The 19,478-nt window shown below is 41.3% G+C and overlaps 1 protein-coding gene and 1 long non-coding RNA gene across 5 annotated transcripts in view; both read left to right on the top strand.

The window, feature by feature from the left end:
- The window catches only part of MON2 (MON2 homolog, regulator of endosome-to-Golgi trafficking), a 164,407-nt gene extending 160,260 nt beyond the window's left edge, over positions 1 to 4,147 (top strand). For 2 of the 4 annotated variants that reach the window (XM_038396881.2, XM_043494084.1), the window contains one exon: positions 3,131 to 4,143. In XM_038396881.2, coding sequence (XP_038252809.2) covers positions 3,131 to 3,334 — 204 coding nt within the window. In that variant the 3' untranslated portion in view covers positions 3,335 to 4,143. The other 2 variants (XM_043494107.1, XM_043494092.1) reach the window with 2 other exon arrangements.
- A 9,016-nt stretch (positions 4,148 to 13,163) lies between these two features.
- LOC122456154 lies at positions 13,164 to 15,852 on the top strand. The gene is made up of 2 exons (XR_006274845.1): positions 13,164 to 13,750; positions 14,403 to 15,852. It is a non-coding gene; the product is annotated as an uncharacterized LOC122456154 (long non-coding RNA).
- The last annotated feature ends 3,626 nt before the right edge of the window (positions 15,853 to 19,478 follow it).

The following is a 19,478-nucleotide window of genomic DNA, read 5'->3' as shown; positions in this document are numbered from 1 at the left end:
GGAATTCTATCTTCAAGCTTGGATAAACAAGTTTCTTCCCTAGCTTTAGAGAACACAAATTTTGTATTAGGAAACCAAATATTTTCCTTAACATCTGAATTTGGGTAGGTCTTGCAATGTTTTTGTTCATTTTCATGTAAAAATAGCTAATTTTGAGAAGCCGTTCCAAAATGCCACAATATGGAAGCCTATACACCAAATGAATGTCCTCTAAAACTGAAAATCTGAAAATAACTTCAGTATTGATGAAAGCAACATATTTTTTAGGGCCAGAGTTATGTCAGAGCTTATTGTTTTTAATTCCTATTTATTTTATTTGAGAAAGCAGGCTAAAGATACATCAGACCCAATAAAGGATAACAGTATATGCTCAGTACAGTGAACTTTCTTCAGCTTGATCTGTATAAAACATCTTCTGTTTTATGTCTATATTCTTTGTTTCTAGAACTTAGTATACTTTATAAGCGGTGAGTGGGAGGCACACCTTTTAAGAAGCATTTAAAACCAACTATCTTCTACGTATTAGCTTATTTTTCCTCCCCTTAGTCACCAAATCATTCTTAGGGCATCTGGAACTCACCTTAAAGCTGAGGTCTAATCTAGTCAGACATTCTTACCCTTTTTTATATACATGACTAGCTTATGAAAGCTAGCAATTTAAGCATTTCATTAAGAAGGACAGCTTTTCACTGTGGATGAAAGGCAGCCTTTTTACAATGTCATCTTGCTCATTTATAACTCTAGTATTACTTACATTTGAAGTATTGCTTTCTTTTCCTCTTTTGAGGGTTCTTGTTTTCTAATAAATATCAACACAGGAGCACTGATACAGTCTTTTTGGATTCATAGAATTTTTATTTTATCAATATTTCTAGAAATGGAGATTCTGTACATCCTCTGAGAAATATCTTAACCAGTAAAAATGTAGACCCTGAAGCTGCACATACATATGTATAAGTTTAACTTTATATACATGAATAGTAGTCCCATTCAAATCAGTACTCTCACATGAAGTAAAGTATGCACATCCATGTTTGCAAGGTTGGAGCCTAACTTATTTTAGTTTAAAATTCACTAAAATGTACTGGATCACCAAAAGTAGCTAGGGAGTCAAGGTAATTCTTATAGCCTTATGAGGATAACTTCTTGAGCTCTCTTCCTGCAATGTACTATAAGGCTCTAGATTCTATGGGAAATGTCTTCCAGTAATTATAAAATTACTAAATACAACCACCACCTCCCAAAAAATGATTGGGAGCCACAAGTGAAAATGTGAAAGTCCTGCAGATACATTGAAAGGAACATACACAAGATATTGGGGAGAACTTGCCTCCTCTCCATGCCTCAGACATTGCAACAATATGAACAAGACTTCGAGCTTGTATATAATCACAGTTTATCTAATAAGTAAAAGTGAATATATACCCTAATTTCAATTCAGAACATAGGTTGCCACAACTTCCAATTTATAATAAGTTTATTAAATACTCTGAGTATCCTGATATCAATGAACAAAATATTAATAGGCATAATATTTACATTTACTAAAACAAGAAATAAGATCTTAAAAGATTGCATTATGTGTTTTCGCAGATCAAAAGGCATTTCTCATCTCATCCTTAGCTCTCTGGATCTTGTGAGATACAATTGTGATGAGTCCGTATAAGTTCATTGTTAGTACTACTCCAGCAGTTGAGTAAGACTTTTTTTATAGTAAAAGAAGATGTATTGAATGTGGAAGCAGGGTGAATAGTTAACAATTGATATTCATAGATCAGCTATTCTTATTTTCTTTCATAACATTTTTTATAAATTCGATACACAACATTTAAATTCTTAGAGATTTATTTTCTAAGCATGTTTCAAAGGCATTTACTTTGGAATACTTTCAATCTCCATTATACTTGTTTTGAGGTTTTTTGTTAGCTTCTGTTACACAGCAACACTTAGTGATAGAAGTCTCAAGACTATGCTGTATGTTTGCTCCATGGAGCCATTCTAATTAATATTTTGTACACATGCTAGATATCCGCAGTGATGCAGAACTCAGCTGAAGCATGAACCATAACTAATTGCGCTCTATGTGATTGATTCTTAGCCATCATATAAGAAAATATTTTTTACACCCTTGGATTTTGAGACCATTTCCAGTTGCTGCAAAAGGGGTGATATAAGGTTTTATTTTGTTCTGGTCAGCTAAGTAGTACCTATTGAATCATACAAATAAACAAATGCCAACAAAATGGCAGCTATCCTGTCCTCCATGAAGATATAGATATATTTACAGATAAATGAAGAGATCCAGTGATGCAGTAACACCAGGTTATAACTTTTTCTTTATTTAGACAGAAAACAGTAAGCTATCACTCTTGAGTTGTAGAAGTTGTCACAGTTGTACAAAGTGGTCTTAGTCTTGAGCTTTTACCATTAACAGACAATCCTGATAAATACTTTAATTTCTTGCTGTCTCCCAAAAACAGTTGCTGCCTGGCATGTACATCAGACTTAAATCTCTTCATGGGCATGGTTTTAGCTAACCTCTTTAGGTGTCTTACTTGCAGTTGGCTAATAGTTTATAGTCTGCTGCCACTGACCATTTATTTTTACACTCCTTCTGTTTTTGTCTAAACAAATTCCATAACAATGATTAGAGATGCTGTGACTGCCACTTATCATGCTGACCAGTATTGTTTGTTTGTTTTTTCCTAGTGCTCCCTTTGACATTCTCTATTGCCTATTGTCTCTCAACTTAGTCTTAAATTGTAAGCTCTTTGGGGGGAGGGACCATCTTTTTGTTATACGTTTGTACAGCGATTAACTAGATTACAGCTAGATTATCTAGCCCTGACTAGAGCCTATAGGCACTATTACTGGACAAATAATATATAATAATGATAATAGTAGACAACTGCTTTTGCCTTGGACATAAATATGTTTGGGGATCAAGAATTACATTTTAACTAAAAATGTATATTTTAGCCATACAGATCACCACTCTGTTGAAGTTTTGTCAAGGGTTACCACAGGCAAGGCTAGTAGAACATACAATTGCAACTCATACGGTTGACTGTTCCTCACTAGAATCCTTAACTAAACTCAAACTTGAACTTATTTTCTCATTTCTTTTTAGCTGTCGTTAGTTGAAAACAGATGGAGAGTTGATGAGGCAGAAACATACAAGAAGTCTATTCCAGATGTCAGGAGGTGCAGAGAAGTCTCTTATACCAACGTGGTGAGATTGTGTGAACAGGCAGAGAGGAGGCCAGTGCTAGAAAAGCAGGGAAGAGAGCCAGAAGAAAAAAGATTAGTGAGATATGTGGAATCAAGTCTATAGTGGGTTTAAATATGAAGAGAGCAATATATATAGAATCTTGAATAGGGAGAAGAAAAATTTATAGAATGGAGTGAACTGATTCTGTTTTTGTATGTGTGAAAAAGGTGGGCAGCAGTCTTCTGTACATGGGAGAGTCTGCAGATCTGGGACTTGGAGAAAATCTAGGAATGCCTCTGGGGTTTGGGGTGACTTTTTAAGCATTACCTTCTGGCTTTTCTTTTTCGCTTTGTCTTTTTTTAATTGTGTAAAAAAAGAATAATATGGATGCTTCCCTTCTTATATTGTAATGGGCTCTCTTAAAAATGTTCCTTCATAAATGGATAAAAATGTTAATGGGCTTACATGAGCCCTAGGCTGATTACTAAAACATGTAAAAGAGCAAGGTTTGGGAGGCACATTGGCCCAGTGAGGACTAAGAGTATTATATAAATTAACACACTCCTTCTGTGGGAAGAGGTAGCTAGTGCAATACTGTATTAAGAATGCATTCAAGCAGCTATGAAAACTTTACTGCAAGCTTAGCTAATTAAAAACAAGATATGGGGAGAAGAGGATTTGGAGGAAACATAGTGCCTCAGATAAAATTGAAGGATGAAAACATGAGGAAATTCAATTCACAATTCAACAATTTCAGTATGTTGAAATTTAGGAGATTTTTACTAAATATACATGATGAGCTTTTAGTGATGTGTGGTTATTCATGTACTATGACAGAAAAGTATTATTAATGATACACAACATGCTGCAATTATTTTGGAATATACATGGTTAACAAACCAGCCAAATCTTCATCAAGGAGAAACAAGGTTATGCTCAAATAAATTTGTTAGTTTCTAAGGTGCCACAAGTACTCCTTTTCTTTTTGCGGATGCAGACTAACACAGCTGCTACTCTGAAACCTGTCATTATGCAAGGCACTGAATTTAGCCGTATGGAGTGGAAATCTATCAACTTCATGAAAAAACTCATACAGATACAGACAGTCATAATCTTCCTTTCCAAATGCAAACAGATGGACATCATACCAAAAGGACTGAAGGTAAAAAATCCATTACAATCTACATACCACACACACTATGCTGACAGCTTGTGTCACACGCTCTCAAAAAAACTGCGGAACCACCTGATCAACATCCTCTACAGCAAACAGGGAAAGATTAGGAATGAGCTCTCAAAACTGGATACTCTCATAAAAAAAACAACCTTCCACACAAACTTCCTCGTGGCTGGATTTTACAAAAACTAGACAAGCCATTTACAACACACACTTTGCTTCTCTACAAAAGAAAAAGGACACTAAACTATCTAAACTACTACATACCACAAGGCACCCGGCAATAATGTTAATCTATCCAACTATACTCTTAGCCCAGCAGAAGAATCTGTACTATATCGGGGCCTCTCCTTCTGCCCCTTCACCCCCACGAACATGATATAGTTCTGTGGTGACCTAGAATCCTATTTTTGATGCCTCCGACTCAAGGAATGTTTCCAACACACCTCTGAACAACATACTAACCCACAGAGACCTTCCTACCAACACTACAAAAGGAAGGATTCTGGGTGGACTCCTCCTGAAGGTCGAAACAATAGACTGGAATTCTACATAGAGTGCTTCCGCCGACGTGCACGGGCTGAAATTGAGTAAAAGCAGCATCACTTGTCCCATGATCTCAGTCGTGCAGAACACAATGCCATCCACAGCCTCAGAAACAACTCTGACATCATAATCAAAAAGGCTGACAAAGGAGGTGCTGTCGTCATCATGAATAGGTCGGAATATGAACAAGAGGCTGCTAAGCAACTCTCCAACATGACTTTCTACAAGCCATTACCCTGTGATCCCACTGAGGGTTACCAAAAGAAACTACACCATTTGCTCAAGAAAGTCCCTGAAAAGGCACAAGAACAAATCCGCACGAAACACCCCTGGAACCTCGACCAGGGGTATTCTATCTGCTACCCAAGATCCATAAACATGGAAATCCTGGACGCCCCATCATCTCAGGCATTGACACCCTGACAGCAGGATTGTCTGGCTATGTAGACTCCCTCCTCAGGCCCTACGTTACCAGCACTCCCAGCTATCTTCGAGACACCACTGACTTCCTGAGGAAACTACAATCCATCGGTGATCTTCCTGAAAACACCATCCTAGCCACTATGGATGTAGAAGCCCTCTACACCAACATTACACACAAGGATGGACTACAAGCCGTCAGGAACAGTATCCCCGATAATGTCACGGCAAACCTGGTGGCTGAACTTTGTGACTTAGTCCTCACCCATAACTATATCACATTTGGGGACAATGTATACCTTCAAATCAGCGGCACTGCCATGGGTACCCGCATGGCCCCACAGTATGCCAACATTTTTATGGCTGACTTAGAACAACGCTTCCTCAGTTCTCGTTCCCTAATGCCCCTACTGTACTTGCACTATGTTGATGACATCATCATCTGGACCCATGGAAAAGAAGCCCTTGAGGAATTCCACCATGATTTCAACAATTTCCATCCCACCATCAACCTCAGCCTGGACCAGTCCACACAAGAGATCCACTTCCTGGACACTACGGTGATAATAAGCGATGGTCACATAAACACCACCATATACCGGAAACCTACTGACTGCTATGCACACCTACATGCCTCCAGCTTTCATCCAGATCACACCGCATGATCCATTGTCTACAGCCAAGCTCTACGATACAACCGCATTTGCTCCAATCCCTCAGACAGAGACAAACGCCTACAAGATCTCTATCAAGCATTCTTACAACTACAATACCCACCTGCTGAAGTGAAGAAACAGATTGATAGAGCCAGAAGAGTACCCAGAAGTCAGCTACTACAGGACAGGCCCAACAAGGAAAATAACAGAACGCCACTAGCCATCACCTTCAGCCCCCAACTAAAACCTCTCCAACGCATCATCAAGGATCTACAACCTATCCTGAAGGACGACCCATCACTCTCACAGATCTTGGGAGACAGACCAATCCTTGCTTACAGACAGCCCCCCAATCTGAAGCAAATACTCACCAGCAACCACACAACAGAACCACTAACCCAGGAACCTATCCTTGTAAAAAAGCCCGTTGCCAACTCTGTCCACATATCTATTCAGGGGATACCATCATAGGGCCTAATCACATCAGCCACACTATCATAGGCTCGTTCACCTGCGCATCTACCAATGTGATATATGCCATCATGTGCCAGCAATGCCCCTCTGCCATGTACATTGGCCAAACCAGACAGTCTCTACGTAAAAGAATAAATGGACACAAATCAGACGTCAAGAATTATAACATTCAAAAACCAGTCGGAGAACACTTCAATCTGTCCGGTCACTCGATTACAGACCTGAGGGTGGCTATCCTTCAACAAAAAAACTTCAAAAACAGACTCCAACGAGAGACTGTTGAATTGGAATTAATTTGCAAACTGGATACAATTAACTTAGGCTTGAATAAAGACTGGGAGTGGATGGGTCATTACACAAAGTAAAACTATTTCCCCATGTTTATTCCCCCTCCTCCCCCCCCCCGCCCCACACTGTTCCTCAGACGTTCTTGTCAACTGCTGGAAATGGCCCACCTTGATTCGCTACAAATGGGTTTTTTTCTCTCCTGCTGGTAATAATCACCTTAAGTGATCACTCTTGTTACAGTGTGTATGGTAACACCCATTGTTTCATGTTCTCTGTGTATATAAATCTCCCCACTCTATTTTCCACTGAATGCATCCGATGAAGTGAGCTGTAGCTCACGAAAGCTTATGCTCAAATAAATTTGTTTGTCTCTAAGGTGCCACAACTACTCCTTTTCTTCTAGTATTATGTGTATTTCTCCAACTGTGATAAAAGTTCAAACTCCCTCTCTACAGATGTGAAGGTTTCCTTCCTTTTTACCCTATGCAAGAGATGTGAATCTCCTAATATGGAGTCTGAAAATTGTGTTTGCCCAAGTATCTTATTTACTGATGTTAAGATACAGGATGTATAAAATCCTGAACTTTTTCAGTATATGTATTCATTGATGCAAAAGAGAGGTCAGTAAAGGGAAAGAAATAAAAAGAAATAAGTATTGGCATATGGCATTTTATCATGGAAAATACATAAAAAATCAATTAGTCATATATTAGCTATATAAAAGATATATTAGACTTGGAAATAAGTACAGAGAAAGTCAACAAAAATGATTGGGTATGAATCAGCTTCCATATGAAATTAAAAAAAAACTGGGACTGTTCATCTTAGAATAGACGATTAAGATGGGTGATATGAGAAAGATGTATAAAATCTTGAATGGTGTGGAGAAAGCAAATAGGAAATTATTTAACCAGTTCACATAATATAGGTCTGGTCATTCTTATGTTAGTCATAGGTTATAAGGCCAGCAGGAGTCACTTGATCATCTGGTCTAACCTCCTGTATATCACAGACCATCAACACCACCCGCACACTAAACCCAACAACTGAAATTAGACTGAAGTGTGTATTACAGCCCTCCAAAGATTAAACTACTATCTGCCATAGACAGAAAATAGAAGGGATGAAGATGTACCCATCACTGAGGCCCTTGAAATCGGAGGGAATTAAGTGAGTTATATCTAGATGGTCCTTGCAAGTGCCCCACACCCCAGAGGAAAGCAAAAAAAACCCTAGGTCACTGCCAATCTAATCTGAGGGGAAATTCCTTCCTGATTCCACTTACAGCAATCAAATAGACCCTGAGCATATGATCAAGAACTAGCAACCCAAGGACCTCATAGAGAGAATTTTCAGTACCACCTGAGAGCACAGGTCCAACGTTACATCTCCATGTGTGGCCATCTCTGATGCTTCAGAGGAAGGAGATTTTAAAAAAGAAAAAGAATACATTTGGTATTTTTGACGGTTTTTTTTTTCCTTCAAGGGAAGAAAATTCCTTTGACCTATATAGGGTGACCAGCAGCAGCTCTTAACCAGAGACTTTAAGAACATAAGACATGAAGCAGAAAGAACCCACAGAACTGCAAAGTTCTATCTTCCCACCATCAGGAGAAACTCAGTTATACAATCCCACTTATAAATTTGTCCAGCTGTCTTGAAACAAATTGTTTGCCCCCACAAGTCCTAGTGGGAGGCTCTTCCAGAACCTTACTCCTCTGAGGGTTAGAAACATCCTTTCTAATTTCAAGCCTAAATTTATTCATGGTCACTTTATACCCATTTGTTCTTGTGCCAACATTGTTCTTTAGGTTAAGTAACTTTTGTCCTCCCCAGGGTTCACTGCTCCCTGCTCCCATTAATTTATAGAAAGCGATTATATCCCCTTCCAGCCTTTGTTTTGCTAAGCTAAACAAGCCAAACTCTTCCAGTCTCCTCTCATAAAATAGTCTCTCCATTCCCCGATCATCCTTATATGTGATGTGTATTGTACACAGTATTTCACTAATTGAAATAACTTTGAAATTTTATTAAGTGGTCATGAAATAAGAACAGGGGTGAAAGTAACTTAAGGGACTTGCTGGTACGTAGGGTGGCCAGGGTCTTGAGCAAGGTTGGGGGGCAGCTCAACTGGAAGGGGCAGGGCCTCGGGCAGAAGGGGCTGGGGTGGGGCCAGATTGCTCCAGCCAGCCCTTCAGCACGGCCCGGTAGCAATTTAAAGGGGCTGGGGCTCTGGCTGCTGGCACGGTAGCGCTACCTAGGAGCCCCGAGCCCTTTAATTCACTGCCCAGGAGCCCCGGGGCTCCCGGCCACTGCTGCTACCCCTACACCAGGGCTCTGCCAGCAATTTAAAGGGCCCGGGGCTCCGGCTGCAGCCAGGAGCCCCAGGCTCTTTAAATTGGCGGTGGGTGGCCCCCGGGCCCTTTTAAATTGCCAGGGTTCTTTTGGCCCCCCTCATCAGCGGCCCTGCTGGTACGGTCGGCTGTGTACGGTCTCTTACAGGACCGTACCAGTTTCCTTTTACCTCTGCAGAAGACACATTTGTTTTAAATAAACAGTAAAATTTTCTAAAAAGTGAAGGGACATACTGTTTGGAAAAAGCATATTTGTCCAACATGTGAAGTGCTGTTGGTAACTATTCTTAGTGGTACTTGGTAGAAATATATTCTTTTCAATAATTCCCCCCCCCATTTTCTTTTCTTTACAATTGATCTAAACTTCATAGTGACTCTGTGAGCATTCTTTCCTAAAATTTCTTGATAAAAATAAAATTCAAAATGGAGAATTTATAACTGAAATACCCACTTTTATTTTCTGTTGTTCTAGTGTGTTCTTATATCATGCCTAGGACTGTGGTAACATAAGGTATGTCTACACAGCAATTAAACATCCGGAGCTGGACTAGATCAGCTGACTTGGGCTGTAATATTGCTGTGTAGATATTCAAGCTTGGGCTCCGCGTAAAGCCCGAATATCTACACAGCAACTTTTAACCTCCCAGCCTGCGTCAGCTGATCCAGGCCAGCCAGGGCCATGTTGCAGGTCTTTTATTCAAGTATAGACATACGCCAAATGCCTTCCAATAGTATAACAGATTACATGACTAATATCTGTAACATGTTGTTTCAAGATCTTTAGAAAAATATATCAATTCAGGTTTCAGAGTAGCAGCCATGTTAGTCTGTATCCACAAAAAGAAAAGGAGTACTTGTGGCACTTTAAAGACTAACAAATCTCTAAGGTGCCACAAGTACTTCTTTTCTTTATATCAATTCAGAATTCTCTGCTGCACTTATTTTTGGTTTTATAATCAAAACAATTCTGTAATATTTTCACTCTTTTCAAAATTTAGAGAACTTAAGTTTCCTAATTTTTACACTGGTGTATAAGGTTTTGAATGGTCCTTTTTCAGAACTGAGTTACCTATGAAGTTTATTGCCCTATTTCATACCCAAGCACAATTGCATAAAGCCGGGCTCTGTGTTTCCTCAGTTAATCTGTCCCTGTGTAGTAGTAATTTTCATTTTCTTTGCTGGCTTCAATCAGTAGCTGTATTGAATTAATTCACTGTATCCATGTGAGAAATATTCTTCTTATGATTTTAAAGATGGGGAAATTGAGGCACCAAGAAATAGTGATTTGCCTGAGGTCAGACAAGTCTTTGCCAGAAACAAGAGTACAACTCAGCTGTAGTTGCCATTCCTGGGCTTTGGCCATTAACCTACGCTACTTCCATTTTTCCCACCTGAAGCATGTTGTTTTTTACATTATTCTAATGTCACAAACAAAGTTATGGTTGCTACTTATTCAAAAGATACAAGAACTCTGAAGAAGCACAAATCTTGTTTCTCTAGGTATGTACTTTCTTTAATAGCATGACTTTTTAAAATGTCTTGTAAAGCATATTCTAGTGTGATATCTGGCATACTTATCAATTAAAAAAATAGAGAAGGCACATACAGAATATTTTATTTTACTTTACTTTTCCCAAGCCTGTCCTTTGAGCCACTTGTTTTCTCTGATTTTCTGCTGGTAGAAATATGGCTGCTTCTTGCTGATGTGATTTCAGCTTTTTCGGCTACAGTGAAACTTGTTCAAATTGGCACTAAAGGCATTGCTGTTTCTATTAGCAAGACCCCACTGAACATGTAGTTCTGCTTTAGCATCAGCTCTTTGAGAATATCTCCATCGTCATCAGCACTAAAAGCTTTGTGGCCAAATTATGCCCCTATTGACACCTTTAATAGCCCTGATCTGTTTAGTGGATTTATAAAAGAGTAGCCACCTGGCACTTAGGCTATGTCCACACTAAGGGCCTTACAGAGGCACAGCTGTACCGCTGCAGTTGTGCCATTGTAAGGGTTTCCTTTGTAGCCACTCTATGCCAGTGGGAGAGAGCTCTCTCACCAGCATAATTAAACCATCCCCAACAAGCAGCGATAGCTACATTGGCACTTTTGTCCGTGAAACTTGTCGGTCAGGGTGTGTTTTTTCACACCCCTGACGCACAAAAGTTTTGCTGACAAGTGCTAATGTCGACAAAGCCTTAGTGAATTTAACCTATTGATGACACACAAGTTATGCTGGCTCTGCAGAGCCAAACCAAAGAAAAATCAGTAAAATAATGGCATTGTTCTAAGCTCTCCTGATTTTATCACAAGTCACACACTGTTAGTGGTTTGTCTTCAAGCCTCAGTTCCTGAAGTCAAGTGATCTCCCTAAAATGCTTTAATAAAAAGAAAAGGAGTACTTGTGGCACCTTAGAGACTAACACATTTATTAGAGCATAAGCTTTTGTGAGCTACAGCTCACTTCATCGGATGCATTTGGTGGAAAAAACAGAGGGGAGATTGATATACACACACAGAGAACATGAAACAATGGGTTTATCATACACACTGTAAGGAGAGTGATCACTTAAGATAAGCCATCAGCAGCAGCGGGGGGTGGGAAGGTCTCCCAAGATCTGTGAGAGTGATGGGTCGTCCTTCAGGATAGGTTGTAGATCCTTGATGATGCGTTGGAGAGGTTTTAGTTGGGGGCTGAAGGTGATGGCTAGTGGCGTTCTGTTATTTTCTTTCTTGGGCCTGTCCTGTAGTAGGTGACTTCTGGGTACTCTTCTGGCTCTGTCAATCTGTTTCTTCACTTCAGCAGGTGGGTATTGTAGTTGTAGGAATGCATGATAGAGATCTTGTAGGTGTTTGCCTCTGTCTGAGGGGTTGGAGCAAATGTGGTTATATCGTAGAGCTTGGCTGTAGCCAATGGATCGTGTGGTATGATCTCGATGAAAGCTAGAGGAATGTAGGTAGGAATAGCGGTCAGTAGGTTTCCGATATAGGGTGGTGTTTATGTGACCATCGCTTATTAGCACCGTAGTGTTCAGGAAGTAGATCTCTTGTGTGGACTGGTCCAGGGAGACAGACTAGTCCTTGCTTACAGACAGCCCCCCACTCTGAAGCAAATACTCACCAGCAACCACACAACAGAACCACCAACCCAGGAACCTATCCTTGCAACAAAGCCCGTTGCCAACTCTGTCCACATACCTATTCAGGGGACACCATCATCGGGCCTAATCACATCAGCCACACTATCAGAGGCTTGTTCACCTGCACATCTACCCATGTAATATGCCATCATGTGCCAGCAATGCCCCTCTGCCATGTACATTGGTCAAACTGGACAGTCTCTACGTAAAAGAATGAATGGACACAAATCAGACGTCAAGAATTATAACATTCAAAAACCAGTCGGAGAACACTTCAATCTGTCCGGTCACTCGATTACAGACCTGAGGGTGGCTATCCTTCAACAAAAAAGCTTCAAAAACAGACTCCAACGAGAGACTGCTGAATTGGAATTAATTTGCAAACTGGATACAATTGATTTAGGCTTGAATAGAGACTGGGAATGGATGAGTCATTACACAAAGTAAAACTATTTCCCTACGTTATTTCTCCACCCCCCACTGTTCCTTAGATATTCTTGTTAACTGCTGGAAATAGCCTACCTTGCTTGTCCCCATGAAAGGTTTTCCTTCTCCGCCCCCCTCCCCTCGCTGCTGATGGCTTATCTTAAATGATCACTCTCCTTACTGTGTATGATAAACCCCTTGTTTCATGTTCTCTCTGTGTGTATATCAATCGCCCCTGTTTTTTCCACCAAATGCATCCAATGAAGTGAGCTGTAGCTTACGAAAGCTTATGCTCTAATAAATTTGTTAGTCTCTAAGGTGCCACACGTCCTCCTTTTCTTTTTGCGAATACAGACTAACACGTCTGCTACTCTGAAATCATGCTTTAATAAAGTTTCTGGCATCAGGCTTATGCAGCAAAACTAGGTTTCAGGGTAGCAGCCGTGTTAGTCTGTATTCGCAAAAAGAAAAGGAGGACGTGTGGCACCTTAGAGACTAACAAATTTATTAGAGCATAAGCTTTCCTGAGCTACAGCTCACTTCATCGGATGCATTTCCGGTGCAAAACTAGCACATGTGATGTGAGTATCCTAAAGGCTCAAAACCCAGAAGCCCTAAGAGCTATATTGATTTTTTTATATATACAAGTCTTCTGATTGAGTGCGGTCAGAATTCCTCCCCTCAACACACACACTTTCACAACTACTGTTCCCAGAGGCCCATGCGGGCAGAGACATGCGCAGCCACGCGCGCCCTGCCCGATATTTTCCCGCGGATTTTATGTAATCCCGGACCTAGGCGCGGGAACTCCGGGAAGGACTCTCCCCCTCCTGGCCGCATCCCGGGGGAGCCGGGTCCAGCGCGGCTTCCCTCGGCCAGTCCAGCGGGGAGTGAGGCGGGCTCTCAGAGCGGTCTGTCTCTGAACAGCATTCGCCCGCCCGGCGCCATCTTTGCTGGTTGGGGTAACAGAAGGTCCTGTTCCCAAGAGGCGGCAGCGCCGCGTCCCTCATTCAAGATGGCGACGGCCGGGTGATTGACATGCCTAGTCACGTGGGCAGTAGCGGGTGAGCCTCTCCCCCCCCCCCCCTACGATCTCTATGGTGCAGCCAGCCACACGGGCGGCGGCGACGCGGGACGGCGCCTCAGCGCAGGGGTTGCTTCGGGTGGCCTCAGTCAGTGTCGCTTCAGCAGCGGCCTTACGGGGCGAGAGCCCGGGCAGCTCGGCTCGCTGGCCGGCGCCGGGCCGCGGGAGGAGGCGCTGCCCGCCCTGTGGCGGGGCTCTCCTGGGGTGGGGGAGGGAGAGGACAGACCCGAGCCCCGCCCGCCCGCCCGCGCGGCGGCAGCGCGGAGCTCCTCGTTCCTGCGGATTAACCGGCGGGGCTGGGTGCGCCCGGGTCCCTGGCGGGCAGCGCCGGGCTGCTGGGGGAGGAGGTGGGCAGCGGCGGCAGGTCAGTGGCGGTCAGTGGCGGTCACCGGGCCGGCGGAGGCAGGGTGACCGGCCGCACAAGCAGCGTGGGACGCGGGAGCAGCGGGGATTAGGCCGCCTCTGGCCCCTGCCCGAGCGGGCCTTGGGAAGACGGTGCCGGGCGGGGGGTCTCGCCGAGCCCGCCTGGAGGCTGGCGGCGCTGTGGCTGCTCTCCGCAAAACCCGCGCTTTGGGCCGGCTGGCGGCTGCAGTGTAGCTATTAACGCGGGGCGCCCCGCGCGTCACTTGCAGGTCACGCCAGGAACAGGGCAAAGCCGAGCAGGGAGCTGGGCGGGGTTTCCCTCTGCTTTTCCCAGCCAGGCAAGGCGAGTCTGGCTGATGTCTGCGGCAGATAGAGGAGACGAGGATCATCAAAGGCCCAAGAGCCCTTTTATCTCCGCTCTTGTTTCCCTGTAGTTTCGTTTATTGTCCAACGTGCTCGTCTGCTTGTTTTCCTCTTCAGGATGGGTCGGGTGCACCATGGCCCTGGCTGAGGTAGTAGTTTGTGCTGTTGGTCGGGTTGTGACATTGCCCGCTGTGGAGATAACTGCGCAAGCTACTGCCTTGCTAGTGCTGGTGATGATCGGCTACAGATGAAGACCATGACAATGGGAATCCCCTTTGTTTTCCCGGGATTGCATGCTGATGGGGTGGCAAACAATTCTTCCCCCTCCTCTTCCTGCAGAAATTGAGCCTTTCCTTGGCTACTGAAATGTGAGTGGTTCCTTTTTACACCAGTGAGATATTGCTCTGTTGGTGCAGCTGGATGGAAGACCATTAGTTTGGGGAGAGGGGGGAAGGGGGTTACGTTGTCTCTTGGAATTTTGGCTGAAGAGCAAGTCGGGTATCTTGTTCTTTTAATGCTTAGGTTATCTTTGCCTACCACCTTTTGAAGGGGATGGATCTGATATTTTCTGAAGACATATGGGTCAATGACTGACTGACTTGTATTGTTTCTGTGTATTTTGAATATGTATTGCTTCAAATGTTGTATTTGTATTTAAAATCACAAGTATATATTTATACTGAAAAACTGGATATTATCTGTTTGGGAAAAGCCGATATGTATGAAGAACACTTCATTGCTTACTGTGAAGACACTATTTGTACAATACAAGCTCATTAATTTTATTTTGCTTAACATTTACAGATTTCTTGTTCTGTTTTAGGTGAATCTTTAAAATGTCTGGTGTACATTTTGATTATTTTACAGTAAAGCATATTAACCTAAGAAGTATGGATGGTGTAAATTCATATTGCTGGCATTTTTATTAGAGTGGTGATTGAGAGATACTTTTTGTGAATTTTAGTGTGTTGACCACACATTAGTATGGTATGAATTTTAAAATTTATTAAAATGTTTACAATAAATGTACATTACTTTTGTCTTGTATTGAAAATTTAGTTCTTAAAGGATATATCCTTTAATACTGAATTTATGTTATTTCTGCATGTCTGCTATTCCAATTTCATTTGACATAGCAGAAAAAATTGTCAAAGCTTTGACTAATTTTTTTAAATAAGGCTAATGCCTTAGCACTAGCCATCTATCACAAATACATTATATTTAGTAAAGTTGGCCAGATGTATCTCATAAATAAGGGGGGTCTTAATGTTTCAACTTACCAATAAGCAAATACATCTTTTATGTTTCCAAATCAGACTGAAATAATATAATAAAAATATATTCTATAGCTTTAAAGACTTTTTTTTATTATGCGTACAAGTTCAACATGCAAGATTTTCTGTATACTGTAAGAATACTTTATTTACATCTATCATTTCACCCAACAACTTGTAGTCTAATGGCACATATTTTTGTACATTGGTAGGTACCCTAACTAGTGTATACTAGCCCTTTGTAATATAATTTCATCTTTAAAAAGTAAATATGATTTTCATTCTAAGAAACTTTAAGTGATTTTTGCTGCTTGATGAGTGAAGAGTGGTTGTCAAAGGGTATTTTATTTAAATGTAGATAATAAATCCTGTTATAATACTACTTAAAAGGGCAAAATGCATAAAAATACCCAGAAATCCAAAATGGAAGTGACTGAGATATGCAAACATATAACGAATTATACTACGTTATCAAACAGAGTCTTCCATTAAGTCACATTTGAAGTTAGTGTGTGCTAGGTTTTCAATCACTGTCAGGACGCTGATCTAAAGTAAAATGCCTTTTGTTTTTCCTGTGAGTAGATGGTTCTACCCGTGACTCTATAGTAGAGAGACTATATTCTCACTCACTTTACCACTGGGATTTTATAAGGTGTTCTAACACTGACATCCAATGTGGAGGGCCTGGAATTCTAGTTGTATGTGAATACCTAGAGCTTCACTTTAAATATGTTAGTTAATTGGAACAAATAATTCCTCGAATGTGTTGTGTTCCAGTGGTTCATTATAAAGAATACATTTAGAATGTTCATGTAGATGGAGGGATCCCATATTATAATAAATGTTTAATAACTTTATTGGTGTGGCATTAAAAAAAATTGTACCTGTGGGGACTAGCCAAAGAGAGCTGCTTTTTCTGGCACGTGGGGTTGTTCTTTCATTCCTAATATATAGTTGAGGCATCTATAATAAGTATGATTCCAGTACCCATATTGTGAGCTTTCCCTACCTCCCAAGGACCACTTTAGCAAGATGTCAGTTTAGCCCTTTCCATGGTGGTATAATGCCCAAATTTCTCAGTAGTCTTTAAGTTCTATTCCTAGGTCTGCTATGGACTTGTGCATGACCTTGGGCAAGTTACTTAGAGCGTGATTGTCCAGCTCTTGACTTCAGTGCAGCTGTTCATATGAATAAGGGCTGCAGGATCAGCCCTTTAGTCTCTGCCTCAGTTGTTCTTCATCTGCAAAATGGGGATAATGTCCATCTTATAGGTACTGTGAAGTTAAATTCACTGTTGTTTCTGAAGGTGCTTTGTGATTGACAGATGGAAGGTAACTGAGTACAGAATCAATGTTTTACAAATTTAATGATCCTTTACAGGACTAGACAAATCAATATTCAGAGACAAAAAAACTTAAAATGCATCATGTGGTTCAAATGTTGTATTATTGTCGGTATATATAAAGTTTTCTTTTTTATATTAACTGCAAAGGCTTTCAACTAATATTAAATCCTTTATGTGAATTCCCTATGGAAAAGTTAAAATAGGCACATGACTGAGTTGATGGGATTCATGTGTGAAGGTATTTAGTTTATGGACATAATATCTCTATTGTGTTTCCTGAGTGAGAAAGTACTGTAAGAAAAGTTCTTTTGTAGCGTTGAGCATCTTTGAGTCACTAAATGATAAAAATGTATTGAGATTCACAGCATAGTTGATTAAGCTTTTAGATGCTCTTTTTCCCTGATCTGATGCCCTTCTGCACTATTGTCTTACCTATTTTGAGAACAGGCAGCAGCTGCTCTCCCCTCCAGCTATGGTGTGTCAATGCCTGTTCCAAAGAGACTGGCACACATCAACCTAAAACCTTGTATTAATGACAGTTGTTTCCCTGGAGGGTGCAGTTCCCCTCTGTCACTAAGGAGAAGGCCCAGTCCCCTTATTAGCAAAACAGATACTTGAAAACTCACAATTGCTAGAGTGTTAGGCGCATGATGAACAAAACATCCCGTGTGTCATTTGGAGACAGACCTTCAAAAAATATTAAGAGTAAAGTATGCAGCATTGTAGCCATGTTGGTCCCAGGATATTAGAGAGAGAAGGGGGATGAGGGAGTATCTTGTATTAGACCAACTTCTATTATTGAGAGAGACAAGCTTTTGAGATTACACAGAGTTTTTCTTTAGGTCTGGGAAATGTACCCAAGACTTGTCTACACTTAAAATGCTGCAGTCGTGCAGCTGCGCAACTGTAGTGCTTCAGTGAACATGCTGCCTATGCTGTTGGGAGGGATTCTCACATTAGTGTAGGTGCTCTACTTTCCAAGAGGCAGTTGCTCGGTCCATGGGAGAATTCTGTGTTGACCTAGTGCTGTCTACAGCAAAGGTTAGGTTGGTTTAATTGCATTGCTCAGGGATATGGATTTTTCACACCCCTGAGCGATATACTGACCTAATTTCCTAATGTAGATCAGGCCTGGGAGTGTCGCACCTAAATGCAAGGTGGAACAGATTGTTTAGCATAAGTAGTTAACACCACCTCTCCATAGGGAGCAAAAGAGGGGGGATTTAGTGGGTTATAGATTGTTGTAATAAGTGGGTTTATTTAGTCCATGATCTTAAGGGCATGGCTACACTGGAAACTTCAAAGCGCTGTCACAGGAGCGCTCCCGCAGCAGCGCTTTGAAGTGCAAGTGTGGTCACACACTAGCACTGGGAGAGAGGTCTCCCAGCACTCCTGGTAATCCACCTCCATGAGGGGATTACCTCTGAGCGCTGGGAGCCTGTTTACACTAGCACTTTAAAGCACTCTGACTTGCTGCGCTCAGGGGGGTGATTTTTCACACCCCTGAGCCAGCAAGTTAGGGCGCTATAAAATGTAAGTGTAGCAAAGCCCTTAGTGTGTAGGTAAGTTACGAATTTAAGCTCTCAGGATTGTCTTTTGAACGTGTGCAGGTTTTATTTGAGGATGAGGACTGAGAGATCAGCTAGTGATTGCTTTGAAAAGTGCTCACCCATAGGTGATATGGTGTTTTTGTCTTTTTATCTTTTTTCTGTGTGCGTTCATTTGAGAGCGAAGTGATTGTCTCATTTCACCCATATAGTTGTTCTTGGGGCATTTAGTGTACTGGATGAGTAAAGTATAAAATTCATAGATAGTTAAGGTTATAAATATGCATTAAAGCATTCAAATGTTGCTTTTAAAAAGCATTTGAAAACTAGGAAATTCAGAGTAAGTTGTATGCAGAACCTTTACTCTGATCCTCTGAAAGAAAAGGAGTACTTGTGGCACCTTAGAGACTAACAAATTTATTAGAGCATAAGCTTTCGTGAGCTACAGCTCACTTCATCGGATGCATTTGGTGGGGAAAAAAAAGATGATCCTCTGAGTTCATCTCAGAAGCAGTACTATTCTTGCATCTTCATCCAATCTGTTAAAATGGATACTCCTAGTGAAATGATAGATGGAGAGTGTGTTTTTGTACTGCACATTGATAAGAGGTGAGATCGTATTTTGTTGTGAACCGTTAGATGGATGCAATGGGAGGGTTCTTATCTTTTTGTAAATGAGCTCCAAGTATGATCATTAAATATATATGAGGTATAGGAAAAGGGAGGTGTGGGGAAACTTAATTTCTGAATGTTTTAGTTTACGTATTTGGATTAGAATATTGTATTTTTTCAGGTTTCAGAGTAGCAGCCGTGTTA

The sequence above is a fragment of the Dermochelys coriacea genome, chromosome 1 (assembly GCF_009764565.3).
Source record: "Dermochelys coriacea isolate rDerCor1 chromosome 1, rDerCor1.pri.v4, whole genome shotgun sequence".
Taxonomy (NCBI): Eukaryota; Metazoa; Chordata; order Testudines; family Dermochelyidae; genus Dermochelys; species Dermochelys coriacea.
This window is presented reverse-complemented; position numbering and strand designations above follow the sequence as displayed.